This window comes from Pecten maximus, chromosome 16 (assembly GCF_902652985.1).
Source record: "Pecten maximus chromosome 16, xPecMax1.1, whole genome shotgun sequence".
Taxonomy (NCBI): Eukaryota; Metazoa; Mollusca; class Bivalvia; order Pectinida; family Pectinidae; genus Pecten; species Pecten maximus.
Window position 1 is genome coordinate 21,887,755 of NC_047030.1, and position 24,802 is coordinate 21,912,556.

A 24,802-nucleotide genomic window follows, 5' to 3' on the forward strand; every position below is an offset into this window, starting at 1 on the left:
GTAAAAGCACTTCTACCTTTTCAAGATTGGATTTTTTATCGCCTTTAAAACGAGAAGCGTAAAAAAGTTATTACCTAGATTACGTCAACACGAGTGTGTTTTAAAGCAAATAAATAAGATTAATTTCTGTCATCAAATTGTTAGCTACATACGTGTTAACAATAAACTACACATGCTTACAATGAACGACAATTGGTATACACTTGCTTATACGTGTGGATATAGAGGTTACACAACGAGTGGTTGTTGGATATGGAATTTATTTCACACGAGTAAGTTATTTTTTAAAAGTTTCAAAAGACACGAGCTTTAGCGAGTGTTTTTTGCAACTTTTAAAAAATAACTTACGAGTGTGAAATAAATTCCATATCCAACAATCACGAGTCGTGTGACCTGTTTCTACCACAATAATATCGGCTTGAATCAAAGGGAAACGTGGCCAACTATCATTTCGCGTATGCAAATAAAGTGTAGCGGTGACGTCCGGGACCCGGTGATGTGACGTCATTAGATTATTGATGACGTCAATAACAATTGCAGCTTGGGTCAAAGTTCACCGTGTTAGCCAATCGAAATGCGTACAGAATTTATACCACGTGTGGTATAAACAGATTGTTAATCAACAGCTGTAATGATTAACTGATGGTCTGAGAGTTGAATAACACAGGGTATTGTGGTAGAAAATGAATTACACTCGATCACTCTGATCTACACACGTGTCTACACCAACTAATACGTGTTGACAATTGAATTACACTCGATGTTAATGATCAACACACATATCTACAAAGACTAATACGTGTTGATAATGAGCTACACTCGATGTTAATTGTCTACACAAAAGTCTACACAAACTTATAGGTGTTGATAATGAACTACACACTGTCTACACTTTGACGTGTCGGTTCATGTGGACAATCTCCCATTGTTTCATCCAGGGTCCAGTGATAGTTGTATCTAACTCGGGATCATCTGCTTCCTATAACAGAAAATAACGCTGTAGTGTTAATATGTTATGTAAACAAGACATTCTACAGAACAGCACTGGGTAAAAAATGAACAAGAATACAGAAGATGGATTGAACACAATAAATACTATTCAATCACAGACTCAATCTACAAAGACGAAATATACCACGGAGGAGATTTAATCTACAAAGACGAAATATACCACGGAGGAGATTTAATCTACAAAGAAGAAAAATACCACGGAGGAGATTTAATCTACAAAGAAAAATATACCACGGAGGAGATTTAATCTACAAAGACGAAATACACAACGGAGGAGATTTAATCTACAAAGAAGAAAAATACCACGGAGGAGATTTAATCTACAAAGAAAAAAATACACCACGGAGGAGATTTAATCTACAAAGACGAAATACACAACGGGGGAGATTTAATCTACAAAGACGAAATACACCACGGAGGAAATTCAATTAACTGATTCACTACCCCAGAGTCTGTATCCTATATCACTAGATAACCTTGGTCAGCAGTAAGATATATAACGCTTTCCTTGCGTTTCCAGTTAGGTTAAGTTCACTTTATTGAATATTGTTGGAAATGGTCGAGTTGGATTGGATGGTGATCTATAGTTATCTATTTGTACACAGTATTGCCTTCGTGGTGAATCAGAGTAAGACTCGCTGAAAAAAGGCAACCTTAGAGATATTTCAAACCAGAATTTGATTACGGTGACGTCAATCAAAGCAAATTTATATGGTTTGGGAGGATGCACAATGATGACAGATAGACATTTTGAATTATAACGTCAGTGACATTTGATATCAGAAATGCACCGCAGTTTTATATGTAAAATGAAATCACAATATAAGTCTATGATAATATTTTTTTATAATAGCAACACTGGTAATATTAAAATACAAACCTCCCCATATCCAGTTACTAAAGTCTTCTGTTGTTCGCATCTGTCGACCGCGTCGAAGGTCTCCCAGTCTATCTCTAGGTCGGGGTTATCAGATGATCTCATAAGAACCTTCTCCTTCAATCCCCATAAGCCACTAGGACTGTCGGGGTGCTGCCATCTCAAATCAACTGTCCAACGGATGTGTGACGTGTTGTTGGGAAGACTATGTTCGAGAAAGAGATGCAACATATTATTTAAAGACGTGTTGTTAAATAAATACATGCTACAAAGTTAGACGATTTTAGTTCAGTTAAGAGGTCATTGCAGTCAGCGGGTCATAGGTGTGACCAGGAGAATGTAGAACTAAATGTTCCTTGTATTGCAATTTACTGGTTTAACAATCGTCATTGTGTATTTTAGTTTCTGTAATATGAACCAGATATTTCGTCTTAGGCCCAGTTGTTCAAAAGCTAATCACTTAATGAAAATGTCATCCCCCCTAAACTTCAAAACCTGTGATTGTGTATTCATTGAAATAGGTAGGAAGAGACTGACGAGTTTTATAGTTTTATGAAAGTTTCTCCAGTTAGTTTTACAACAAATCTTTTTATTGGGATTTTATAATTGTTATACTGTACTGTGATTATCCTAATCATATTTTGAACAACTCGGCCCTGTTTTCATCGAGTTCAAGTTTAAGTAGTTGCTTTGTGACGTTATAGAAAGAAAGTCATTTACTGAATTATACTCGATTATACATGGAAGCACACCTGTTTCATTTTGTTGCAAATGGATAAAACCCTTGTTGTCAAACGTGGAGTTATCAGAAAACGTATTTCCTCATATGATAGATCATCGTTTATAATTTGAAAAAGATCCAATGCCATTCTGATAGAAGGATACCTGTGAAGGTTTCCATAACGAACCATACATCATATCCTACCTGTAGTATCCTTTATATATAGCGAACCACATCATATCCTACCTGTGGTATCCTCTATATATAGCGAACCACATCATATCCTACCTGTGGTATCCTCTATATATAGTGAACCATACATCATATCCTACCTGTAGTATCCTTTATATATAGTGAACCATACATCATATCCTACCTGTGGTATCCTCATTGCATAGCGAACCACATCATATCCTACCTGTGGTATCCTCATTGCATAACGAACCATACATCATATCCTACCTGTATCCTCTATATATAGCGAACCATACATCATATCCTACCTGTGGTATCCTCTATATATAGCGAACCATACATCATAGCCTACCTGTGGTATCCTCTATATATATAGCGAACCATACATCATAGCCTACCTGTGGTATCCTCTATATATAGCGAACCACATCATATCCTACCTGTGGTATCCTCTATATATAGCGAACCATACATCATATCCTATCTGTTTCCTCTATATATAGCGAATTATACATCATATCCTACCTGTGGTATCCTCTATATATAGTGAACCATACATCATATCCTACCTGTGGTATCCTCTATATGTAGCAAACCATACATCATATCCTACCCGTGGTATCCTCTATATATAGCGAACCATACATCATATCCTACCCGTGGTATCCTCTATATATAGCGAACCACATCATATCCTACCTGTGGTATCCTGTATATATAGCGAACCATACATCATATCCTACCTGTGGTATCCTCTATATATAGTGAACCATACATCATATCCTACCTGTGGTATCCTCTATATATAGCGAACCATACATCATATCCTGCCCGTGGTATCCTCTATATATAGCGAACCACATCATACCCTACCTGTGGTATCATCTATATATAGCGAACCACATCATATCCTACCTGTGGTATCATCTATATATAGCGAACCACATCATACCCTACCTGTGGTATCCTCATTGCATAGCGAACCATACATCATATCCTACCTGTATCCTCTATATATAGCGAACCTTACATCAAATCCTACCTGCGGTGCGGGATCATGTTGGAGAACAGAACCATTCCTCCAAATGGTACCGGGACAACCTCTCGATCTTTGGACAGATCCACGCCTAATTGTGCAGAAAAGGACCTTTATTAAAATTTCTATTATACAAATGATGTATATGCTAATGAAATGCTGAACTTGTGTCGTTGTCGTGTAAGATTTCCACGTCCCTTGGTAACAGTCACAGATTTAAGATCTCATTCTGTCCTACGAATGGTACCTGATCTAGTGTAGCCCCAATGTCAAAGTTATTAAGAAAATAAACATCCTAAATACACAATAAAAAAATAATAGTTTTCTGGGTTCACTATTTTTAAATGGCGATTGATGCAATAGAAAAAGAATGTGTCAAACTGTCACTAACCTTAAACTCAGAAAAAGCCTGAAAAACCGGAATTAAACAAAGACAATTCTGAACTATAGTCACAAACGCCGTCTGAACATGAACAAAACCCAGGGGATATCAATATCAAAACGGAACTGTAAATCTGACTAAAAATCAATCAAACGAGATCAATCATACAGATTTCCTTTGACATTCTTGAAAAGTACCAAGGGAATATTGTGACGTGTGCTGGAAATGGTATATGATTCATTGAGGACGCCTCGTCATGCAGTTCTTGGTCGGGTTAAGTCACATCCTCAAACTGAGCATTACGGCGGTGACAACGGAACCACCAGACATATACAACAAGAATCGAACACGGCCGACTTCATATCGCTCATTTCAATAGAATATCTCGAAATAATATTTGATGAACGCATGCACGTGGCTTTATGTCAAAAACTTAAACACTGCACTTGATACCTATGACATTGTGTGGAAATCATACGCAATGCATATAGGAGGTAATTTGCCTAACTTGACATGGACTTGTATTAGTGTGTGAGCGTGTTTGAGAATGGTGGTGAGTTAATATTTGTGTGGCGGTGTGTGTATGGGTGTGGGATTGTGAAAGGGTGATTGTGAGGGCGTATGGATGAGGGTAGGTGTCTGTTGGTGAGCGTGAGGGTGAGGATGTGCGAGTGTGAGAGTGTGTGGGTAGGTATCTGTGGGTGTGGGGGAGTGTGTGGGTAGGTGTGAGGTGAAGGTGTATGGTGTGGTAGGTTATGTAGATGTGTGAGGGTGTGTGGGTAGGTGTGAGGGTGTGTGGGTAGGTGTGAGGGTGAGAGTGTATGGGTGTGGGAAGGTTTCCGTGGGTGTGTGAGGTTGAGTGAGAAGATAACTTACCTAATGTCCTCGTCATTTCCTCCTCCTCCAGTATAGTGTACCACGTGCCACCATGACAACACTGGTGGGTCGCCACCTTGCCAAGTCTATGACCTCCCTTTACAAACTGAAAAGATACTGGTTCTATGATATGCAGACAGAACACAATATTCATCGAAACGAAACCCAGTCTTACTTACAGAAGCATTGTCTTATGAGGATTGTGAAATACGGACTGACAGACATAGAAATCAATACACAGAACAGGGTTTTAGTGTAGTTTCGGCCTGCTGTAGGTTAAAGTGTTAGAAGCGAGTGACCTATATACTAGGCAGACGACAGGTAGATTAAAATCTCGGCAAAAGTATATTCCAGACGACAAGGAAATAAGGAGGACAGAAGTATATACCAGACGACAGGGATAGTAGGAAGACAGAAGTATATACCAGACGACAGGGGAATTAGGAAGATAGAGTTCCTGACTTACCTCCATGCAGCCATTTTCAAAGTTTGTGTCGACGAAAGGTATCCATGCCGTAGGAATGAGCATGTTATAAGTGTCGTTATCCAGGTAAGCACAGTCTGAAAGAAACTATTGAGTTTTACACGGAAACGTTATAACTACTCCCAATTGACAAAGTCAGGGTAAAATATGAAACAAATTTTAGGTAAATGCAGAATAAGACAAGATGTACCGGAAGGGTAATCGTTTTATGTTTCATAGTCAAATATATGTAAAAACCAGATAATAAGACGTTCACAAACAAAGAACCGGGAATAGTAACATATCAACAAGTATTGGGCACGTTTAACGTCACACTGCACAATGAAAAAGAATACTTTGTAATGATATTTCATGTCACACTTGTAAATGATCTTCATCTACTTGCCTCTTTTGAAGCCTTATATTGTTTTTCGTTCATATCTATCATGAAAATGGTAATATTGGTAACACGTCCTTAAATTTGGAATCGACTACGAAATGTTAAAACAATAGGCTGTGGAAAGCTAACCAGCACTGGGTTATTAGTAAATGTCGATATAAACGGCAGATGTTCAAGTGTTGTATCATATATATTTAAGTGGTGAATTTAAAATATTTTCATAGCGTTTATCAGGAGCAGATGTTTAAAAATGGCCGAAATCGTTAAGTATTAATTTGTATTCCATTAATCACAATGCGCCTGCCTCATGGTCTTTATGGCCCTAACGCGTTCCATGCCATTTGCCCACCATACATCTTGCTGCCATATCGACTATAACAACATTAAAACCACTGTTCATTGCTTATAATTACATTGTCTTACCATTTCGTCAAATTTGAAAAAAAACTAATTCAACACAAAAAAATCCCGCCTTTTTTTATGTCACATGACCCACTAAATGTTATAGCTTGAGGCACTGGGTGTTATAGGCGTATGGTGGCAACTGCCTCTTAGCATTGTGTCAATGGGGAAATGCAGAGCAAACATAAATATAGTACTATGAATGGTAGGTAAATGTTTTGATAAATTCCTATTTGAGCATTGGACCGAGCATTAAATCGCTGTTTATAATGATCGTTAGTTATGAAGTTCAAGAACCAGAAAATCCTACCTTGATGCCACGGAACTGTTGTATCCTCGTCACTAGGAATCTTGGCACGGATGTTCCACACAGGGTTACCAGCAATATTTGGTCCAATAAGCTGCTCGATAACATTCAGTAGCCTTTCGTTGGCCCATAGTTGTTTTAACGCCTTCAAAACAATGAAAACTTATCAAACTCTTCGAACTAAGTAAAAGTCACCATCACCATGGTGTTCTCAACATTTGTTTAATTCCGATTTCCCTGGCTTCTTTAATATATCGTGTCCCTAACACTGACGAGTCCTAGAAGGATCAAACAGCTGTGTGATGTCACCAATATCACTGACCAGTCCTAGAAGGACCAAACAGCTGTGTGATGTCACCAATATCACTGACCTGTCCTAAAAGGACCAAACAGCTGTGTGATGTCACCAACAGATACAGCTCTTCTGTCCTTCGTCAGTATTCGTCAGTGATGCGAGAGACATCATACGACTATTTCGTCCTTTTAAGACTCGTCATTGAAGCTAGGAAGCCAAAATCGTGAAAACCCAGATGGGGAGCCAGATAGAGAGGGACATTAACGGATGTTAAAATATAGAACGGGGTTGCAAAGGGTTGCATGGGCCAAAATCAAATCTTTCTTAAAGTGTATAATAAAAATACCTGTCCACAAAGGTCACCTGTATATAACAAAAATACCCGTCAGCAAAGGTCACCTGTATATAACAAAAATACCTGTCCACAAAGGTAAAAAGGTCATCGTACGAACCTCTATATAAAGGCTACATCCCTATGAGGGCCAATTTTCTCTGCTACCTTCAGTGGTTTTCATAGACAGATTTTATTGCATAGAACAAAACTTAGTCCATCATATGTTATTCTGGAATTTATCTTTATAATCTGACTTTAATGATCAGAACTGGATTTACCAGAAGTCAATTAATCAAACAACAATACCTAACATGATCAGGTCATCTTAAAGTAGCACGATTAATAGGTCTGTTTGTTTTGTTAAAGGTTTCACGTCCTCGCAATAGCCAGGGTCATATGAGGAGGAGATTTATAGGAACTGCGAAATGATGATTACAATGAAAGATTCATGGCTCCTTATTATTCTCATACAAACAACTGTCACAATAAATGCTGGGTAGCCGATGCTATAAATGCCGTGTGGATGAAACTACAAACTGTTTATATGAGATCCTTTATACGGCAGACAGTCTAATTACGTCACTACCCTGTTATTATGGACAAGTAAAACACCAGAAATCTTTATGCTGACAAATTTTGTGTAATAAAAAATTCTTAATTTTTAAACTCGCATGTTAACCTCAGAAATATCGGAACCCCTTTTGATAATAAAATCATACAACAACGATTTACGCTGTTGTTGTCTAATCAGGACATACAATGCTGACTTAAAACCTTATAAATTGTTGTTGTAAATACGAAACTTAAAGTATTTATACATATGAAACAAGTTTTTGGTAATCAATAGGAAACTATAGGCATGGTTCTGGCTAAAGTACGAAACTATAAACAGCTTTACAAGGTTTGATAAGAAATACGAAACTAATGACCGCTGATCTAGGTGTGACATGGATGAAGAAACGTGCCTATCATTGGTCTGAATAGAAATATAACCTGTTCTGACCTGATAAGTATTTATCTTCTATTGAAAGATCAGCAGATCTGCATGAGGCATGAACGATTACGTCAATTATCGGGGTCTGGGAGTTTCACTGGACTGGCTCACTCCTCATTTACCGCACTTGCGTACGCTACGCAGAGGACCAATAGCAAGTAAAGAGAGGGTCTATACGGACGGAATAAAACACCTACATGGGACAAAATGGGTGTTCTAGTTGAAATAAATATCTCATATATGTAAGGTAGGTGTTATGTCACACTCAATTTTAATGTATTGCACCAAAATCTTAGCGATGCCAAACGATGTCGAAAAATTCCACGTTTTCATATAGTAGCGCACTTTGGCCCTACACCAGACATGGTGTCAGGGCCAGAGGAAACTCGGGCTAGAAAATCGCGTGTTTAATCCTTCTCCATCAAAGCATATATTAAATCTCCATTGTATCTTACTATTGTAAAGGTGTTAATCATCTGTGCACTCCTTCTATGTACTCTTTTTGAGACAGATTGCTTCGGCCTAAGAAATTCTAAAACTAGCTCCCTTCCTTAGTTCTCCGCTCACTCACAAAGGACCGGCAGTGGGTTACCATATTGAGTTTTTCGTTGGTTAATTTCCATATCCGGTGACGTACGTACTGCTAATTTTAGACGTGGAAAACCCCAATACACACGAAGTGGTGGATTTCAGCGTCAATGTACCCTTTTGTCGATACTTAAGTTTCGCTTTTTAAAATCATTTCAGGTAAACAATTGTTCAATGTGTTTATGGCAATGGCACTATTGACACTTGTTGCTTCAGCGGAAGTCACCATCTCCATGATAACAAAACATTTGCAATAAAGAGTTTAGATGTGTACACGCTGGAGTAGGAATTCCTACTCAAGATGGTTACTTGCTACTGGTCCTCTGCGTAGCGTACGCAAGTAAGGTAAATTAGGAGCGTGCCAGTCCAGTGAAATTCCGAGACTCCGATATTGGACGTAACCGTTCATGACCCAGTTAAATCCGCGGATCTTTCAAAATATAGATATATACTTATCAGTTCAGAACAGGTGTAGCTGTCATTGGTTTTATATTTCTATTCAGACCAATGATAGGCACTGTTGTTCTTTATCCATGTCTAGTTTAGCCGTCATTAGTTTCGGGTTTTTTTTAAAAATCAAACCTAGTAAAGCTGTTATTAGTTTCGTATTTTAGCCAGAATCATATTTGCCTATAGTTTCCTATTGATTACCAACATATGTATACCAACCAGTAGTTTAATATTTCCAGCAACAATTTATAAGGTTTTAATTCATCATTGTATGTCCTAGATTAGTCAACAACAGTGTAATACGTTGTATGAGGTGTTTTTATTCTCAGAAGTCTTAGGTTTATATGAGGGATTAAAAATTCAGAATTTTTATTACACATGATTTGTAAGCATAAATATTTCTGGTGTTTTACTTGTCCATAATAACATGGTAGTGACGTAATTAGACTGTCTGTCGTATAAAGGATATCATATAAACAGTTTGTAGTTTCATCCACACGGCATTTATATCATCAGCTACCCAAGCATTTATTGTGACAGTTGTTTGTATTAGAATAATAAGGAGCCAGGAATATTTCATTGTAATGATCATTTCGCAGTTCCTATTAATCTCCTTCTCATATGACCCTGGCTATTGCGAGGACGTGAAACCTTTAACAAAACACAGACCTATTAATCGTGCTACTTTAAGATGACCTGATCATGTTAGGTATTGTTGTTTGATTAATTGACTTCTGTGAAATCCAGCTCTGATCTTTAAAGTCAGATTATAAGGATACTTCCAGAATAGAAATTTTATTCGAAGCTAGTATATGATTATACTAGGGAATATTCATATCACTGTCGTGTACCGGGAAGGGAATGGTATTTTCAAGTTGGCGCGCCATGGTGGTCACAGAACGTAGGTGTGCTTTTTATGCTACAAAATCACTTTCATAAGTACACTCTGACCAAGACATGTACAAAGTCTAAATCAGAAACATTTATAATTTATATTACATCATTTATCTGCTGCTGCTTCGTGGATAAACAACTGTGAATTCTTCACACGAAATTTGGCGAACTGTTAAACTCGGCATCAAGGCGTAATTGGTCGTAAGTTGTGCTCATATTGGATGATCAAAATAGCCTGATGTTTATATTTCTTGTCCCAAAAACTCTCCAAGGACTCTCCGAAGTATTTTGATATGCTTTGGCACATGTCCAGAGTATTCTGATTTGGTTTGACACATGTCCGAAGGATTTATTTATGAATCTTACCTTTGGAACACGACCCGTTTTTATCACCAAAATGTTGGCTCCGGGGAAATCATCGTTCATTCTCACAAGTCTTTCGTGAAATCCAAAGTCATTGTATAGATCTACAGCAGATGAAAATAAAACTGGTTAACGATTACAAGAAACCATGTAAAAATACAACATATACCAACATTTAGCTTGGACAATAACGCATGATGGGGCCGCGGTAGCCGAGTTGTAAAGGTGTCCCGACACTTTATCACTAGCCCTCCACCTCCGGGTTGTGAGTTCGAAACCCACATGGGGCAAATGCCTGGTACAGACACGTCATTAAATGGCCCTGGCTGTTATTAAATAGGATATTTAACAAAATAAACCAAACCCATAACGCATAGCTCCGATCGATCCCGTGGGGCACTAGCACTGGCACAAACAGTCTCGTATTCATGCATTATTTATGAACCAAATCCAGTATTGTGATTGCTTCCGTTGAGAATGGCTACGGAAATCTGACCAATCAGAAACGTCGTTTTATATGTTCTTTGGTTTGTTAAGCAAGATGTCAGATAACAAATAATGACGACATGTGGGCACAGTCACCGTTTCATTTTCCAGAAGAAGAGCTTCATTAATCAGAAGCATTTTGATTGGTCGATAAAAATATTATTATTCTTGCAAAAACGAACAATTTCTAGCCAATTCTCCCATTGGTCAAACGAGTGAAATGAAGAAGAGACTCCTTTGGGGCCGACGACATAGATTACAATACCTAGCTACAATTATGTGTAATAATGAACGAAAACACTCCAGACAATAGATAATAATAAATTACTTATCAGTGTTTATAGAAACAGGTGACAAGAATCGAATAAAAAAAATACATTACCTACACGTATTTTTAACAACAGTTAAAACAATTGATTTCCTACATGTATTGTTAATAACTGGTAAAACAATAGATTACTTACATGTAATGTTAACGATAGGTAAAACAGTGGATTACCTACAGGTATTGTTAGCGACAGGTAAAACAATGATAACATATACGTATTGTAAATGACAGGTGAAACAATGGATTACCTACACGTATTGATTATACTACAAGTAAAACAATGGATTACCTACATGTATTGTAAATGACAGGTAAAACAATGGATTACTTACACGTATTGTAAATGACAGGTAAAACAATGGATTACTTACACGTATTGTTTATGCTACAAGTAAAACAATGGATCACCTACATGTATTGTTAACGACAGGTAAAACAATTAATACCTACAAGTACTTTTGATTTCATTCAAGAATGATTACATTTTGCTCTATTCCTTCATACCTACCTTTGATTTTGCCTTTCTTCCATAGCATATTTGCAACCTCATCAACAACATCTGCAATATCTTCCTTACAGGGATTGAGTTCCTCTGGGGTGAAGAAATCCTCCACAATCACAAAGCCCTGATAATGTTTATCAAAACTGTTACATGTCGTGATATTGTATATCATAATCATATAATCATCACAAGATCAGTGTTAAACCGTAATTGTTACAAGATATCATATTGTTAGATTTTCATTATTCTTGTTCTGATAGTGTCATATATTACAATATCCCCCCCATTACATTAACAGGACACTGATATGATCTATGTGATATATTACAACTTCATTTGGAAATATAATCAATCAATCAATCAATCAGAGTCAGTAAATCAATCAATCAATCAATCAATCAGTCAGTCAATCAATCAATCAAAAGATCAATCAGTCAGTCAATCAATCAATCAAAAGATCAATCAGTCAGTCAGTCAGTCAGTCAGTCAATCAATCAAAAGATCAATCAATTAACATTTGTTATTGTGTCACGCATCATTAAATTCACAAACAATCATTCATTAAATATCATATCCAGAAAGTTCATAAAAGAAGCCCAGTAGATATCGGCTGATGAGATAGATATAAAAATACAAGGTTTCCAGAGTCGTAGGTTGATGAAGACTATAGGACATAGGAAAGTTATATTGTCAACATCGTGGTCTCGTTTGGATAAATTCTATATCCATATCGAGTATGAATACAGACTGTATCTTAGCACCTAATCTTATTCTCCTTGTTCTTTTTTTAGTAGTCTCCATGCAAATTTGATTTTTTAGCCATTATTCAATCGATTTTGAGTTTGAATTAGGATTTCGTTTATTTTTGTTGTTTTATTACGCAAGTCTGATATCATTTTATTTTACTATTTAACCTGACCTGACATTGTAATATAATAAACTATCACTTAATTACATAAAGCTGAAGTTCTTACACGATATATATTCACTTATAACATCTCTATTTTATTAATCCTTATGTTATATTGTAAAGAACAACCTTATTGCATGATTTATGACATGGACAATATCTTTTTTCTATAGCAGTTATCTCGAGCGCTCAAATTAACCTCTCAAGCGTTCGACATATTATCTTGAGTGCTCGAAAACTTACTTTGGACTACAACATATATTACATTATATATAATGTATACAGAACCATCGTCGTGTATCCGTTGGGGAATGATTATTTCAAGATGGCGGGCCAAGATGATCACTGAGGATAGTAGTTCATTTAAGGGGAATCTAAACAGCAAATCCAGTCAAAACAGTGATATTTACAAGCCTATAAATTCCTACTATGATTGAATTTAACAGAAATAACTTGATGGACTTTTAGCATATACCATGGCAAACCGTAGGACTTTCTGCTGACATGTAATTTGTTAAGATGTTTGTAAATTTCACCAAAGCAAACAAAAACATGTTTCAGGGGGATATAATCAGCTCAATGTCTAAAGCACAAAATAGGAGCATTGGTTTGATCAGATTTGACTTTATGATATGTATAAACACTTTTCTATTTTGACCTTGAAATACAAATGGCGGTCGTGAATTATATCACACAAATAAAGCATATAAGGAGGTATTTCAAATATCAAAAATGCTCTTATTAGAGCTATACTATAAAGAACTCTAGACACGACAACTAGACTGTTTTTAGAATAAAATGTTCAACTTTTGAATTTGGGGTAAAATGCCTATTTCTAATTTGACTTTAAAAGGTCCTTCTTACTATGATCAAATGTCTTTAAAACATTATATATGAGCATTTTATTGATTGAAAAGCCTAGCTTTATGCCATATTTGTGAAATATTATTCACAACCGCCATTTGCATTTCAAGGTCAAAACAAAATAAGTGTTTATGCGTACGTAAAGTCAAATCCGGTCAAACAAATGCTCCTGCCCTGTGCTATAGACACTTGTGAGCACAACAGCTTGGCTATTTTTCAGATTTGGACATTTTTGTGACTTGGAATTATTCCATGCTACATCTAACCACAAAGTTACTCTATAAAAGAAACTGATAGCATCTACTGCAAATTCTTTGTGATTGTAAGAATCAACATGTCCAAACAAAGATTTTTGTATATTAAATGACTATTTTTTTTGCATTTTTTAAATATATTAGTTTGTGTTTGAAATTCAAAACTATTTTGCTATATAGATTACCCTTAAGCTACAAAATTACTCATTTATGAAAACAGTTTAACTGAGGCAAATACAAAGTCGAACTCATATTACAACATTTATTGTATGCTGGGTATTTCATAAACAACTTTAGAATCTTGGGCGAGCTGTAAAACTCAACATCGATGCGTGATTCGCCGAGAGGTTTTGCTCGTATCAAATTATCAAAACCGCCTACTGTTGATTGTTACTCCAGCACTGTTAGAGGTTTTACACGGCGAGATATTTTGACAGGCGCCGTGTAGCAGTCGGCAAAATCATATCCGATAGAAAAAGAGCCGACTAGCGGCCTCTTATGTTATAGGAGTATCTTGATTGTCAGAAAGACTCCCTTAAAAGGAATATTACGTATGTTCCAATACGAAAACTGATATCTCAACTAATTGAAATGAATTCCCTCGTCGTAATGTATCATTGATCACAATAAATATATTTATACTCACGTCATTCGGTCCAACATTTATTAACTGTTTTCACTTTGTGACATAGACTATCCATATCTAGGTCATTCAGTCTGAGATTTATTGTGTTCGACGATACACTACGACTTTTTACTTTCGTAATAAAACAAGCGGTAATATTAGTTCTCCTTGTAACTCATTGTTTATATTGGGGACAAAACACCGCTGAAATGTGAGAGGCAACACTGGCCTATTTCAGCGCTCGTGCCCACGTTGCCACGTACACGAGTCCGTGCGCCGTTACTTTCTCTAAATAGAAATGGATTATGAGGTAGACACGTGTAGAAGATGATACTCCCTATACTCGCTGTACCTCCTTGCTGTTTATTTTTAATTGACAAATATCATTGCATTTTGTGTAATCAATGTTGGGTTTTACAATGTAACATATTAATGTGGTTTTGTTTGTCTGAGCGTGACGTGATAAGAGTGGCGGGGCCCCAAGAGGGTAATATTCTGCTTAAGCATGCGCAGTGTTTTGTCCACCAAATTGTTATGTTATTTTTTGCATTGATTTAGGTATTCAAAAAATGGTTGCGGATATTCTAAATTTTCGCAATCGGGGGAACGTCTCTTTTTTGTGATATCTTTTAGAAAAAAAATACGCCTGAAAATTTTCCAACAGCTTGCATTTATAGAGATTGCAGTTATAGTTCCTTAAACTTTTATCAAGATATTATAGAAGTTCCGAACAAGATTTATTGAATACTTTGCACTTAACACTAGTATCTTATGATACCGGTTGGGTCTCATCTACCGGTTATATAATAACCTACCGAATGGGCCACATCTACCGGTTATATATGCTTCCACTTCATATTCTATCGTTATGTCTCCCCATCTGACTGATCAATTCATCATCAACCAGAGTAATAATGTAATCGGTAGATGTGGCCCACTCGTTAAGTAATTATATAACCAATGGATTTTGATGCCTACGTGACACAGCTGAATTTTAATCGGAATATTGTTTTGAACAAAATGGCCGCCGTAGAGAGACAGGACATTTATCACGATCCTGTTAGAATTAGTATTTCTTTTAATTGTTAATATGTATCATATACATTTTAACAACAACAAAAATAATAAAATAATTATTCAATTAATTAGAATAACTCACGTCTTCAAAAAATTTCCTAATGACATGGTCGGCCAGTTGCCCTGACTTCTTTACCGTGGAGGGACATGGCATGGCTGGTTCTGTAAACACCTCCGGCCACGCGCTGTCAGAACACCCCGGAAACTTCCCCGACATGTTGTAGCTTTTTTGTACCGTTATACACTGAATTTTATTTTATAAATGCGAGTCTACTTCTGATGTGTATTGTCTTGTCGGTATTATGTCACTAGTGTGTTATCATGCAGTATATTTGTTTATTTTCCGATTGTAATCTACGCACGTCCCAAGGTCAAATGGAGGTCTCTGAGTCCTGGCTTTGACAGTTGAGTATGTCAAGTAGCTCATAAAGATAAATTTTGATAAATGTTACGTCCATACCATCACCTTGTTTTATAGGAACACTGATCCGTGTAAATCAACTAAATCTTATGTACGTGTCCCTTTGTATACTGACATATCAGTATATAGCTTATCAACAGACTGTTAAAAGTCACGTGTCTCTACTCGCTCTGTTTACGTGCATTATTACCAGTACAATGCTGTGATAGATAATATAGAACATGTATATTGAGGCTTGAAAACGTTAGCGATGATATAACTGCATGAAACGTAAAATTTCGTGTTGATTTTTCTTCATATGTGTGTATACAACCGTACGTATTTTCAACACTGAGATGTTTTATTGGAAAATATTCAGTTGGCGAGACAATCTCCCATTACTCCAATGTTAATATTGACCATAATCTGAAATTCTGTTAACCTAGAGCTAGAAACGTAAGCTAACTCATAAATATATATACTTTGTATTAGTAAGAGTGAATGTGTATGTCATCTTATTCTTTAATATTATATATATATTATATCTTAATATTATTCAGTCATCAATTTTCTGAACGCAATGTCCGAACCTCACTCAGACAATTGAGACCAGAAACGCGAAGTCATGCAAGCTAAAATATCCCGCACTAGTCAATCTACCATAGAAAGTATAATGATAAAAACCTATTTGAAAAATTGTAAATGAAAAGGAAGGAAACTCAGGTTTAGAAGTCAATGAATTCCCAGCTTATCCTCCACAAAACTGTTCAAGTCTACGTCCGAGGAACTATATCTTCCACAAAGAGCAAACACAAAATAGGCGTCAACGATGTTTCCAGGTTGGTAGATGAGGAAATGTATCATGCTTTGTTGATTAATTCACACCTTGTAAACATAATAAATTGTTTTCATAATCACAACCAATGACATGCCGTTCTAATTATACTCGAAGGAATGTTTAAGAGGACAACTGATGCAATGAAATAGACTTTTGCATAGAGCCTAGATATTAATTGTATTAGGTTTGTAGTCCTTAACTGCCTAGAGGGGTGTAGGTCACGTTAAACATAGAAATAAAACAATACAAACAGAAAAAGAAAAGAAAAGAACTCCCCAGGATGGATTAAATTCTAATTCTGACCCTCTGATAAACGCGTGTATGCAACAGGCATATCCGGTTAAAATGTTGAAACTTTTGCTGAAAAAAACAAACATTAAAAGCCACACGCTTCGTTGGTCAGTATAGTAAGAATATAGTAAATACTCCATACTCCAACCAAATCTGGTTGACCGACAAAGAGAACCTTCGTGAACTTTCTAGCAGACATTTGTCAATCAGCGTCCGACACTATTACTTACACCCACTCCACACTGTTTACCGGCTACTGCCATACAATATCTCAATGAATAAGGTTTCAAAGCCAGCTACATAATGTGTATGCGTTCAAACGTAAGGTCGTATAGTGGTACTTTTTCGACAACCCAGGTAAGGTTTCTAAGTCATTACTGTCCCCATAACTATTCCCAGAGCAAATCGTTCGTGGAGTGTAACGTAATCAGAAGCCTTGGCTGGCGAAGATGTCCGGAAGTGGTACCAGTATACATCGAAAATGTAAACAAGTTTCCTCTCCAGTGTGGAATATAGGCCTAGAAGTTCCAAGAACGATGCTTCACACTTGTAGTTTGTATTCTGACTTTAAAGAAATGTTTCGCTCGATTGTATTTTTCAGCTGTATTTTTTTACCAAGCCGTCGAAATCAGAATCGAAGTGAAAATGTAAACAATCGAACTGTTGGCAACAAAGCTTGACGTCCTCAACAACACAAGACACAAGTATTAACAATCGTCGATATTGTTTTGCTTTATTGCATTTTGTTTATACATTGTATATAAATTGATGGAGACACAGGCGGGTATATGCCAGCAAAAATGGGGAAAATGACGGAAGTCGTGTGCATAAAGGAAACTGGCAACATTAATCAGTTGTTTCGATCACGACCCAAGGTCTATATATCACTTAAACTTGATATGAATCCATAAAATATGCTCATGATCCATTATTATTGAAAACATCACCGAAAGTCGTGGAAAATATTGCGCCCCAATGCCCGCTATGTATGTTAGAACTAAGCTGTCGTCTGCAAGTTGACCAATCACATTGTCTGCTAAACAGATGCTCGCGATAAATCAACTGGTCTAACCTTAAACGCTGAGAAATACTTTAAGTAAATAAGGTTAAATCATTAAATTTTGTATCTTTTTATTTGTTGATTTTACATGTAATCTATTACGTGACTTTGAACTTGACCTGTCTATGGAAGGTGATGACGTACATGGCGGGAAATTCATATTCCTATAAATGATTTAAATTTGAAAATCGTTATGTAAATATTCACAATAGTTTTGAAAACTAAACTAACATATTAATGTTATTGTGCATGCATATCAACGATAAATCTAATTTGACTAATCCTGCTTACCTGGTCTCATTCTCCTTCTACGTTTTCAAGGTCTCTTTGGTTTATTTTGTTTAACGTCCTATTAACAGCCACGGTCATCAAAGGACGTGCTAGGTTTTGGATGTGGAGGAAAGCCGGAGTACCTGGAGAAAAACCACCAGTCTACAGTCAGTACCAGGCAACTGCCCTACATGGGTTTCGAACTGGCGACGAAGAGGTGGAGGTAGTGATAAACTGTCGGGACACCTAACCACTCTGCCACCTTCCAAGGTCGCCGTGTAGCAGATTTTTTGTATATATATATTATTTCGGTTTGTTAAAATTTAGTTAAAATATTACTTTGTCTCTTGTAGACTTTCTCTTGTTGTTTTCAGCTGCAGATGTACATGTTTCAATGTTTCGTCCCTCTAGGACTCGTCCTTCTCGACCCTTATCGGCTGTCAAGCTAGAGCCTCACCAACACCGTGAAACGAAGGGAAGTAACTCTAATAGATAAGAATGGGATTTGTCAGTGTTGCAAGAGATAAAAAAAAAGTAGAAATTTAGACAGAAATTTAGAAAAATAAAAAATGAGTCTAAAAAATAGTAAAATAAAGAATGAGAAATGCATTCACCCCATATTTAATCAGTTGGTTAAATTGATACTTCTAATAATGTCTAAGTTTGGTATGGCGTGGTGATTTTCTTTTGTTTTTAATTAACGGAAAATAAACGAATGCTGTTAGTGTCCAAGTTAATCGAAAACCTACATACTACAATTTTAATACCGCCGACATCTCAATGTGTATTATTACCAAAGTATTACACTTTCACCTTGTAACCATGGTGACGCGGTCACGTGGTCACATGTCGGTCATGTCTTATCTTTGTTACTCAATAGATAAAGGTGTGGAGGCGCTCGCTGTTTACTACAGTACTACAGAACGTCACCATGATCCGAAGTATCGTCCTCACCCTGGCTCTGGCCTCTCTCACCTACTCTATGGTAATTATTTAACCCCTAATGATATTTATGGGAATTGAAAATAAAATGTAGCATTTATGTCCATACTTGAGGTCACGGACTGAGTATATATTTATATACTTTATTACTACAATAATATTTTATAGCAAAGTATATACGTCAAAAGTATAAGTATTCGTGATTTTAAATTGTATCATTTATACATTTAAAACAAAGCATTAGGACTACTTAAGATTTTTAATGCGGTCCATATAGGTACTTGATAGAAAAAAAAAGAACAAAAAGATAAGTTATCGTTCGTTTTGTTCTTCATTCGATAAAGAGCTACCGATTAATGAAATCCAATGGTAATGTAACATATTTTCTCTTAATTTTCTAAAACCTTCAATGTGCAGACAAGAGTTAACAATTTTGTCGATATTTTCATCAGTAGATAGGCCACTGAGACATTATACAGTAAGTTAATGCCGTCTGTACCATGTCTGAACCATGTACTTTTTAAAGCTAAACATGCAGAAAAAAAATAATAAAAAATGATATCATCAAGATGAAATGATTAATGGCATAGACCATATTCTAATGTGTTGTGTTGCAGACCACGCCATCAGGTCATCATGGACACCACGGACACGCTACTCATCCTCCAAACAGCGAACATCCAGAAAAGGGAGCCATTTCATTTTACTACGATTCCCACACGGTAAAAAAGGAAAATTCATTAAGGCAGAAAAACAATGCATTGAACCGTGATTTATATACATCACATGACTTGTGTTATTAATGTACAAGCCACGTGATGACTTGTACTATTTTTTTATAAACCACATAACTTGTGTTATTAATATACAAGTCACATGTTGATTTGTACTTGTATATAAATCACATGACGTGTATTATTCATATACAAGCCACGTGATGAGTTGTACTTTTTATATATATCACATGACTTGTATTATTCATATACATGCCACGTGTTGACTTGTACTATTTACATAAATCACAGGACTTGTGTTATTAATATACAAGTCACATGTTGACTTGTACTTGTATATAAATCACATGACGTGTATTATTCATGTAAAAGCCACGTGATGGCTTGTCTAATTTTATGAATTAGACAATAAGGTGTATTATTCAAACCACGTGATAGCTTGTACTATTTACATAAATCATATAACGTGTTATTTATATACAAGCCACGTGACGACTTTCCCTATTGATATGCATCACATGACTTGTGTTATTTATAAACAAACCACGTGATGCTTTGTACTATTTATATAAATCACATGACTTGTGTTATTTATAAACATGTCCCACATGATTCGAGTTACAGGCCTGACTTATCTGTTGTAGCACTATATGGCCGGGCGGACGACCAGCAGTTGTTATATCTGGCCTCTCCACAATACTCAACAACACCTCGTACACACTGTCCAAGGACTGGAAATGTTGGAGGTAAGATATCCAGGTCACACGTGTGGTGTGTTGTAGATTCCCTACTTGTAATTTGAAAAGCACTAGCAGTGTTCATCCGTAACTCCTCGAGGAATCTACATTACGACAGCGACAATACCCGAAGAGTTGAGGATGTAGTAGTGTTGGGACTATTGCTATTGGGCGGAGTTGTCGCCCCTGATGAGGACTTTCCTGTGGCGGGAGATCAATACGTTCGTCCTTTGTCGACCCACGCCAGCAAACAGCACAGATGTATATATATGAGAAATCCGCAAACTTAGTTCGTTTTGGGCATTTGGTCAGTCCTCCGAATTTGTGTGAGTGGCAGAGCTGGTAACAGGAATCAGTGTAACCCTTCATGTATCTCTTTTTATGGGTGTTTTCCTACTAAATAGTTATAAGAATTCATTCCAAAATACATCATACCATCACTACAAATTTTATAATGACAAAGATTTAAGATTTTCTAAATTCCCGCAATACATCTGTACCACCTAACATTTTCATTGAGGGGAAGGTAACCGTGTTATATCTGGCTTAAAGTAAATTCCACGCATTGACCAATACAAATGTACAGTATAACATTCATTACGAATTATACCTGCTTTAAAACATTTTTGATTATAATAATTCATTCTCTGTTGACAGTTGGCTATGATTAAGTTGATAACCGGCGGTGAGGCCAAGCTACAGAACAGTGACTTAGGAAATCACTCTAGGAATATCGTCCATTTCTGTCACGGACGTCAGAAGTATGACCTTGGGGTCAAACCTGTTGTCTCCTCCACCTCAGTTCCTGCTCCAACATTGGTGATTGATTAGTTCGCCAGAAGACAATGCTTATTGTTTATCTAATAAAGATTAATGTTGAAACATTATTGATTACAATTTACAATTCGTGTCGTATAATACTTCAGGTCGTTTATAAAAGTATTCATTAGGTTCCTTTAACTGCTGTTTTTTAATACCTACTTTTGATTTTTTTGTTGAAGAAGAGTATGTTTAATCAAAATGTCTGCATGGAATGTTAGATACAATCGCTATGATCCTGGTTTCTTCCATCATCCATCTACCCTAGGGTATGATAGATAGCATGTCACGGGAACAACGTAATTAATTTGGTTGATATTTACTCCAATTATTGTGCTCACAAGGTTCAATAATGATATTATTACAAAGGGCAATGACTCTGTAAGTTATTGTTGAATAATTTCCATTTTCAAACTCGTTTAAGATCTTGTGCCACTGCGGCTAGTTGCAAACTTTCATCAAACTTGGTTGATATTTACGCCAGTTATCGTGTTCACGAAGTCCAATAATAATATAATTACAAAGGGCAATAACTGTAAGTTACTGATGAATAATTCCTATTTTCGAACCATCAGAGATCTTATTGATAAAAGACTGCATACCAATTTTCACCAATCTCGGTTAACATTTACTCAAGTCATCGTGTTCACAAGGAAAAGTTAACGGATTACGCACGACGACGGTCAAAAGACTACGGCAGTATGTCACCATGACCAACATTAAGTAACTGGAACTCTTTAGATGATGTTATCAAACGAGTTTCTCTCGTCCAAAGAGAGTTTTCTTATATTGGTAAAATCAACTTGCAACTAGCCCATCAAACTGGACGGAATATCACTTCATGTTGGATCAAACATGTCTAAGTTCCAAAATGGTAGTTATGACACATCGAGATTATCGAATTGCGTATGTCCAATCCTAATAAAAAAGAAAAGAAAAGATGAAACTCTACCTGTATGATACGATTTGTGATAATTAACCTAATATGGAAATCCTGTTTCTGATAGCCATTCGATTTCTGCACATTATCCACATGATTTTATTCTCGAACCTGTGTAAAATCAATTTTACTTTCTTTATTGCATTAGTCTTTAGTGTTTGTGTTATACCTTTAGATTAACGCATACAATTTTCCTAATTTCTTTTCACATCGTTTATATATTAATGTGTTTTGTTTTGTTTGTATTTTTTTTTTGGGGGGGGGGGGGGGGGGGGGGGGGGGGGGGGGGGGGGGGCTATCTACAACAACCCTGTGCCTATTGATAACAATCTATATTAACATTATTCTCCAAGAAAAAATACATAACGATAATAATCACATAATAAAGTTCGTATTCTACGGATAAAAAATTGCATAATACTTAGATGGTACAGGAAACAGCTTAATATGATGTATTGAAAATCAGTAACTTGACTTTGGGCATGTATTATGGCCAGTCTAATTAAAATACATCTCTGCTATCGTAGCGTATAGTAGGCGAATTGAAGATATGTATTTTAATCAGATTGGTATAGGTTCATGTAAAAAGTAAATCGAATGATATTTTACCAAAATGAAATGAAACCACTATTCTGTTGCAATTAAACAGAAGTAACTTGACCAATTCTTAATATCTTTCATGGCTATGCATGAGTCTTGATTTTCGACATTTAATTTGTTAAGCTACCTGTAAATTTCGGTTAAACATATGTAAAATGATTTTAGGAGAACTAAGAAAGCTAATGTGGATCAGACGTATAGAGGAAATTAACCATGTCACAAGTGTCTATATCAGGTAATGTGAGCGTTTGTTTGACCAGATGTTACTCTATAAAAGTATAAACATTGATTCTCTTTTGACTTTGAAATGCAAATGGCGGTGGTAAATTATATAACACAATAAAGGCATATAGGAAGGCATTTCAATCTTCAAAAACGCTCTTATTAGACACTATGAAGAACTCTGATCACAGCAAGTAGTCCGTCTTTAGGAAAAAAAGTTCAACAGCAAATTTGAGGTAAAATATGCATATTCCTAAAATAGCCCCAAACTCCACTTTTCAACTATTTGTGTCGAAAATGTTCCTCTTACAGTGCTCAGAGATCTTAATAGTATCCTATATGGACATTTTTAATAACTGAAATGCCTTCCTACATGTCATATTTGTGCAATATAATTTATGGATAGCCATGATACATTTTAACACTTGTAATAGTGTGCTCTGAATTACTGTAAGAGTTATCTCTCTTTGTACATTTCGCCTTACGCTGTAATGACTCGAAGAACAATTTCCTAACACTATCTACGTACCCTCCCCTACCATGCAGGTAGGTTTTCTCTGGACACTCCTCACACAGGAAGTTCCCCCCGCGCTTCCATCCGAGCCAACAATAGTGATTTAATAAAGTTGATATTTTGACATGGTTCGAAATTATCAAATAATCAAAAGGTTTTTTTAGTATTTTATCATACATGATTAACGTAAATATTATAATGCAAACGTAAGCTGATAATAGAAAAAAAGTGTTTAAAAACTAAATGATGATTAATCCATGCTTTCCATGTCACGATTCTTATAGCATTATCATATGTACGGTTGACAATGGATACTGGTTTCAATAAAGTGTAAAATCTAACAATGAGTTAAATCATCTGGGATTGGTTATATTTTATGTGCAAACGGTGGTAATAATTGTGTCTGGTTTATATATCCCTGTTGTTGCATTTCCACAACTGGTTTGTCAGTATTTTGTAAGCATCGGTGAATAATGTGTTGAGCTTTCATGACAAGTGTTTAAGAATTCAGGAAATACAATGTTCTCAAAATGAGAGCCGATATACCTGCCATGGATCATGTCAACGAAAACCAGAACAATAAATGTTTACCTGTGTAGCGAGTCAATAATAACAATAAATGTTTACCTGTGTAGCGAGTCAATAATAACAATAAATGTTTACCTGTGTAGCGAGTCAATCATAACAATAAATGTTTACCTGTGTAGCGAGTCATTCATAACAATAAATACATTTATCAACTTGTGTAGAAATCATTCATAATGTTATATGTGTACTCATTCATTCATAACAATAGATATA

At 36.1% G+C, this 24,802-nt stretch overlaps 2 protein-coding genes across 2 annotated transcripts; one reads left to right on the plus strand and one right to left on the minus strand.

Annotated features, from left to right (window-relative positions):
• Window positions 1-610: 610 nt before the first annotated feature.
• Window positions 611-16,011, minus strand: LOC117345084. The gene is made up of 9 exons (XM_033908030.1): window positions 15,717-16,011; window positions 11,911-12,028; window positions 10,592-10,692; window positions 6,674-6,815; window positions 5,565-5,659; window positions 5,099-5,204; window positions 3,847-3,931; window positions 1,892-2,093; window positions 611-979 (listed from the first exon to the last, which is right to left on the minus strand). Exons 1-9 carry the CDS (start codon window positions 15,849-15,851, stop codon window positions 887-889), a joined length of 1,077 nt encoding a protein of 358 aa, XP_033763921.1. The 5' UTR covers window positions 15,852-16,011; the 3' UTR covers window positions 611-886.
• Window positions 16,012-18,640: 2,629 nt separating this feature from the next.
• On the plus strand, window positions 18,641-21,807 carry LOC117345085. The gene is made up of 4 exons (XM_033908032.1): window positions 18,641-19,478; window positions 20,053-20,157; window positions 20,814-20,915; window positions 21,564-21,807. The coding sequence occupies exons 1-4, from the start codon at window positions 19,425-19,427 to the stop codon at window positions 21,735-21,737; spliced, it is 435 nt and encodes a 144-aa protein (XP_033763923.1). The 5' UTR covers window positions 18,641-19,424; the 3' UTR covers window positions 21,738-21,807.
• The last annotated feature ends 2,995 nt before the right edge of the window (window positions 21,808-24,802 follow it).

Excerpts from the sequence above, each read along its gene's own strand:
- LOC117345085 (XM_033908032.1), top strand. The coding sequence starts at position 19,425 with ATGATCCGAAGTATCGTCCTCACCCTGGCTCTGGCCTCTCTCACCTAC. Across the intron at positions 19,479-20,052 it reads CCTCTCTCACCTACTCTATG|ACCACGCCATCAGGTCATCA; the intron begins GTAATTATTTAA and ends GTTGTGTTGCAG. Across the intron at positions 20,916-21,563 it reads AAGGACTGGAAATGTTGGAG|TTGGCTATGATTAAGTTGAT; the intron begins GTAAGATATCCA and ends CTCTGTTGACAG.
- LOC117345084 (XM_033908030.1), bottom strand. The coding sequence starts at position 15,851 with ATGTCGGGGAAGTTTCCGGGGTGTTCTGACAGCGCGTGGCCGGAGGTG. Across the intron at positions 3,932-5,098 it reads GGAAATGACGAGGACATTAG|GCGTGGATCTGTCCAAAGAT; the intron begins GTAAGTTATCTT and ends CTGCACAATTAG. Across the intron at positions 980-1,891 it reads TAGTAACTGGATATGGGGAG|GAAGCAGATGATCCCGAGTT; the intron begins GTTTGTATTTTA and ends TTTCTGTTATAG.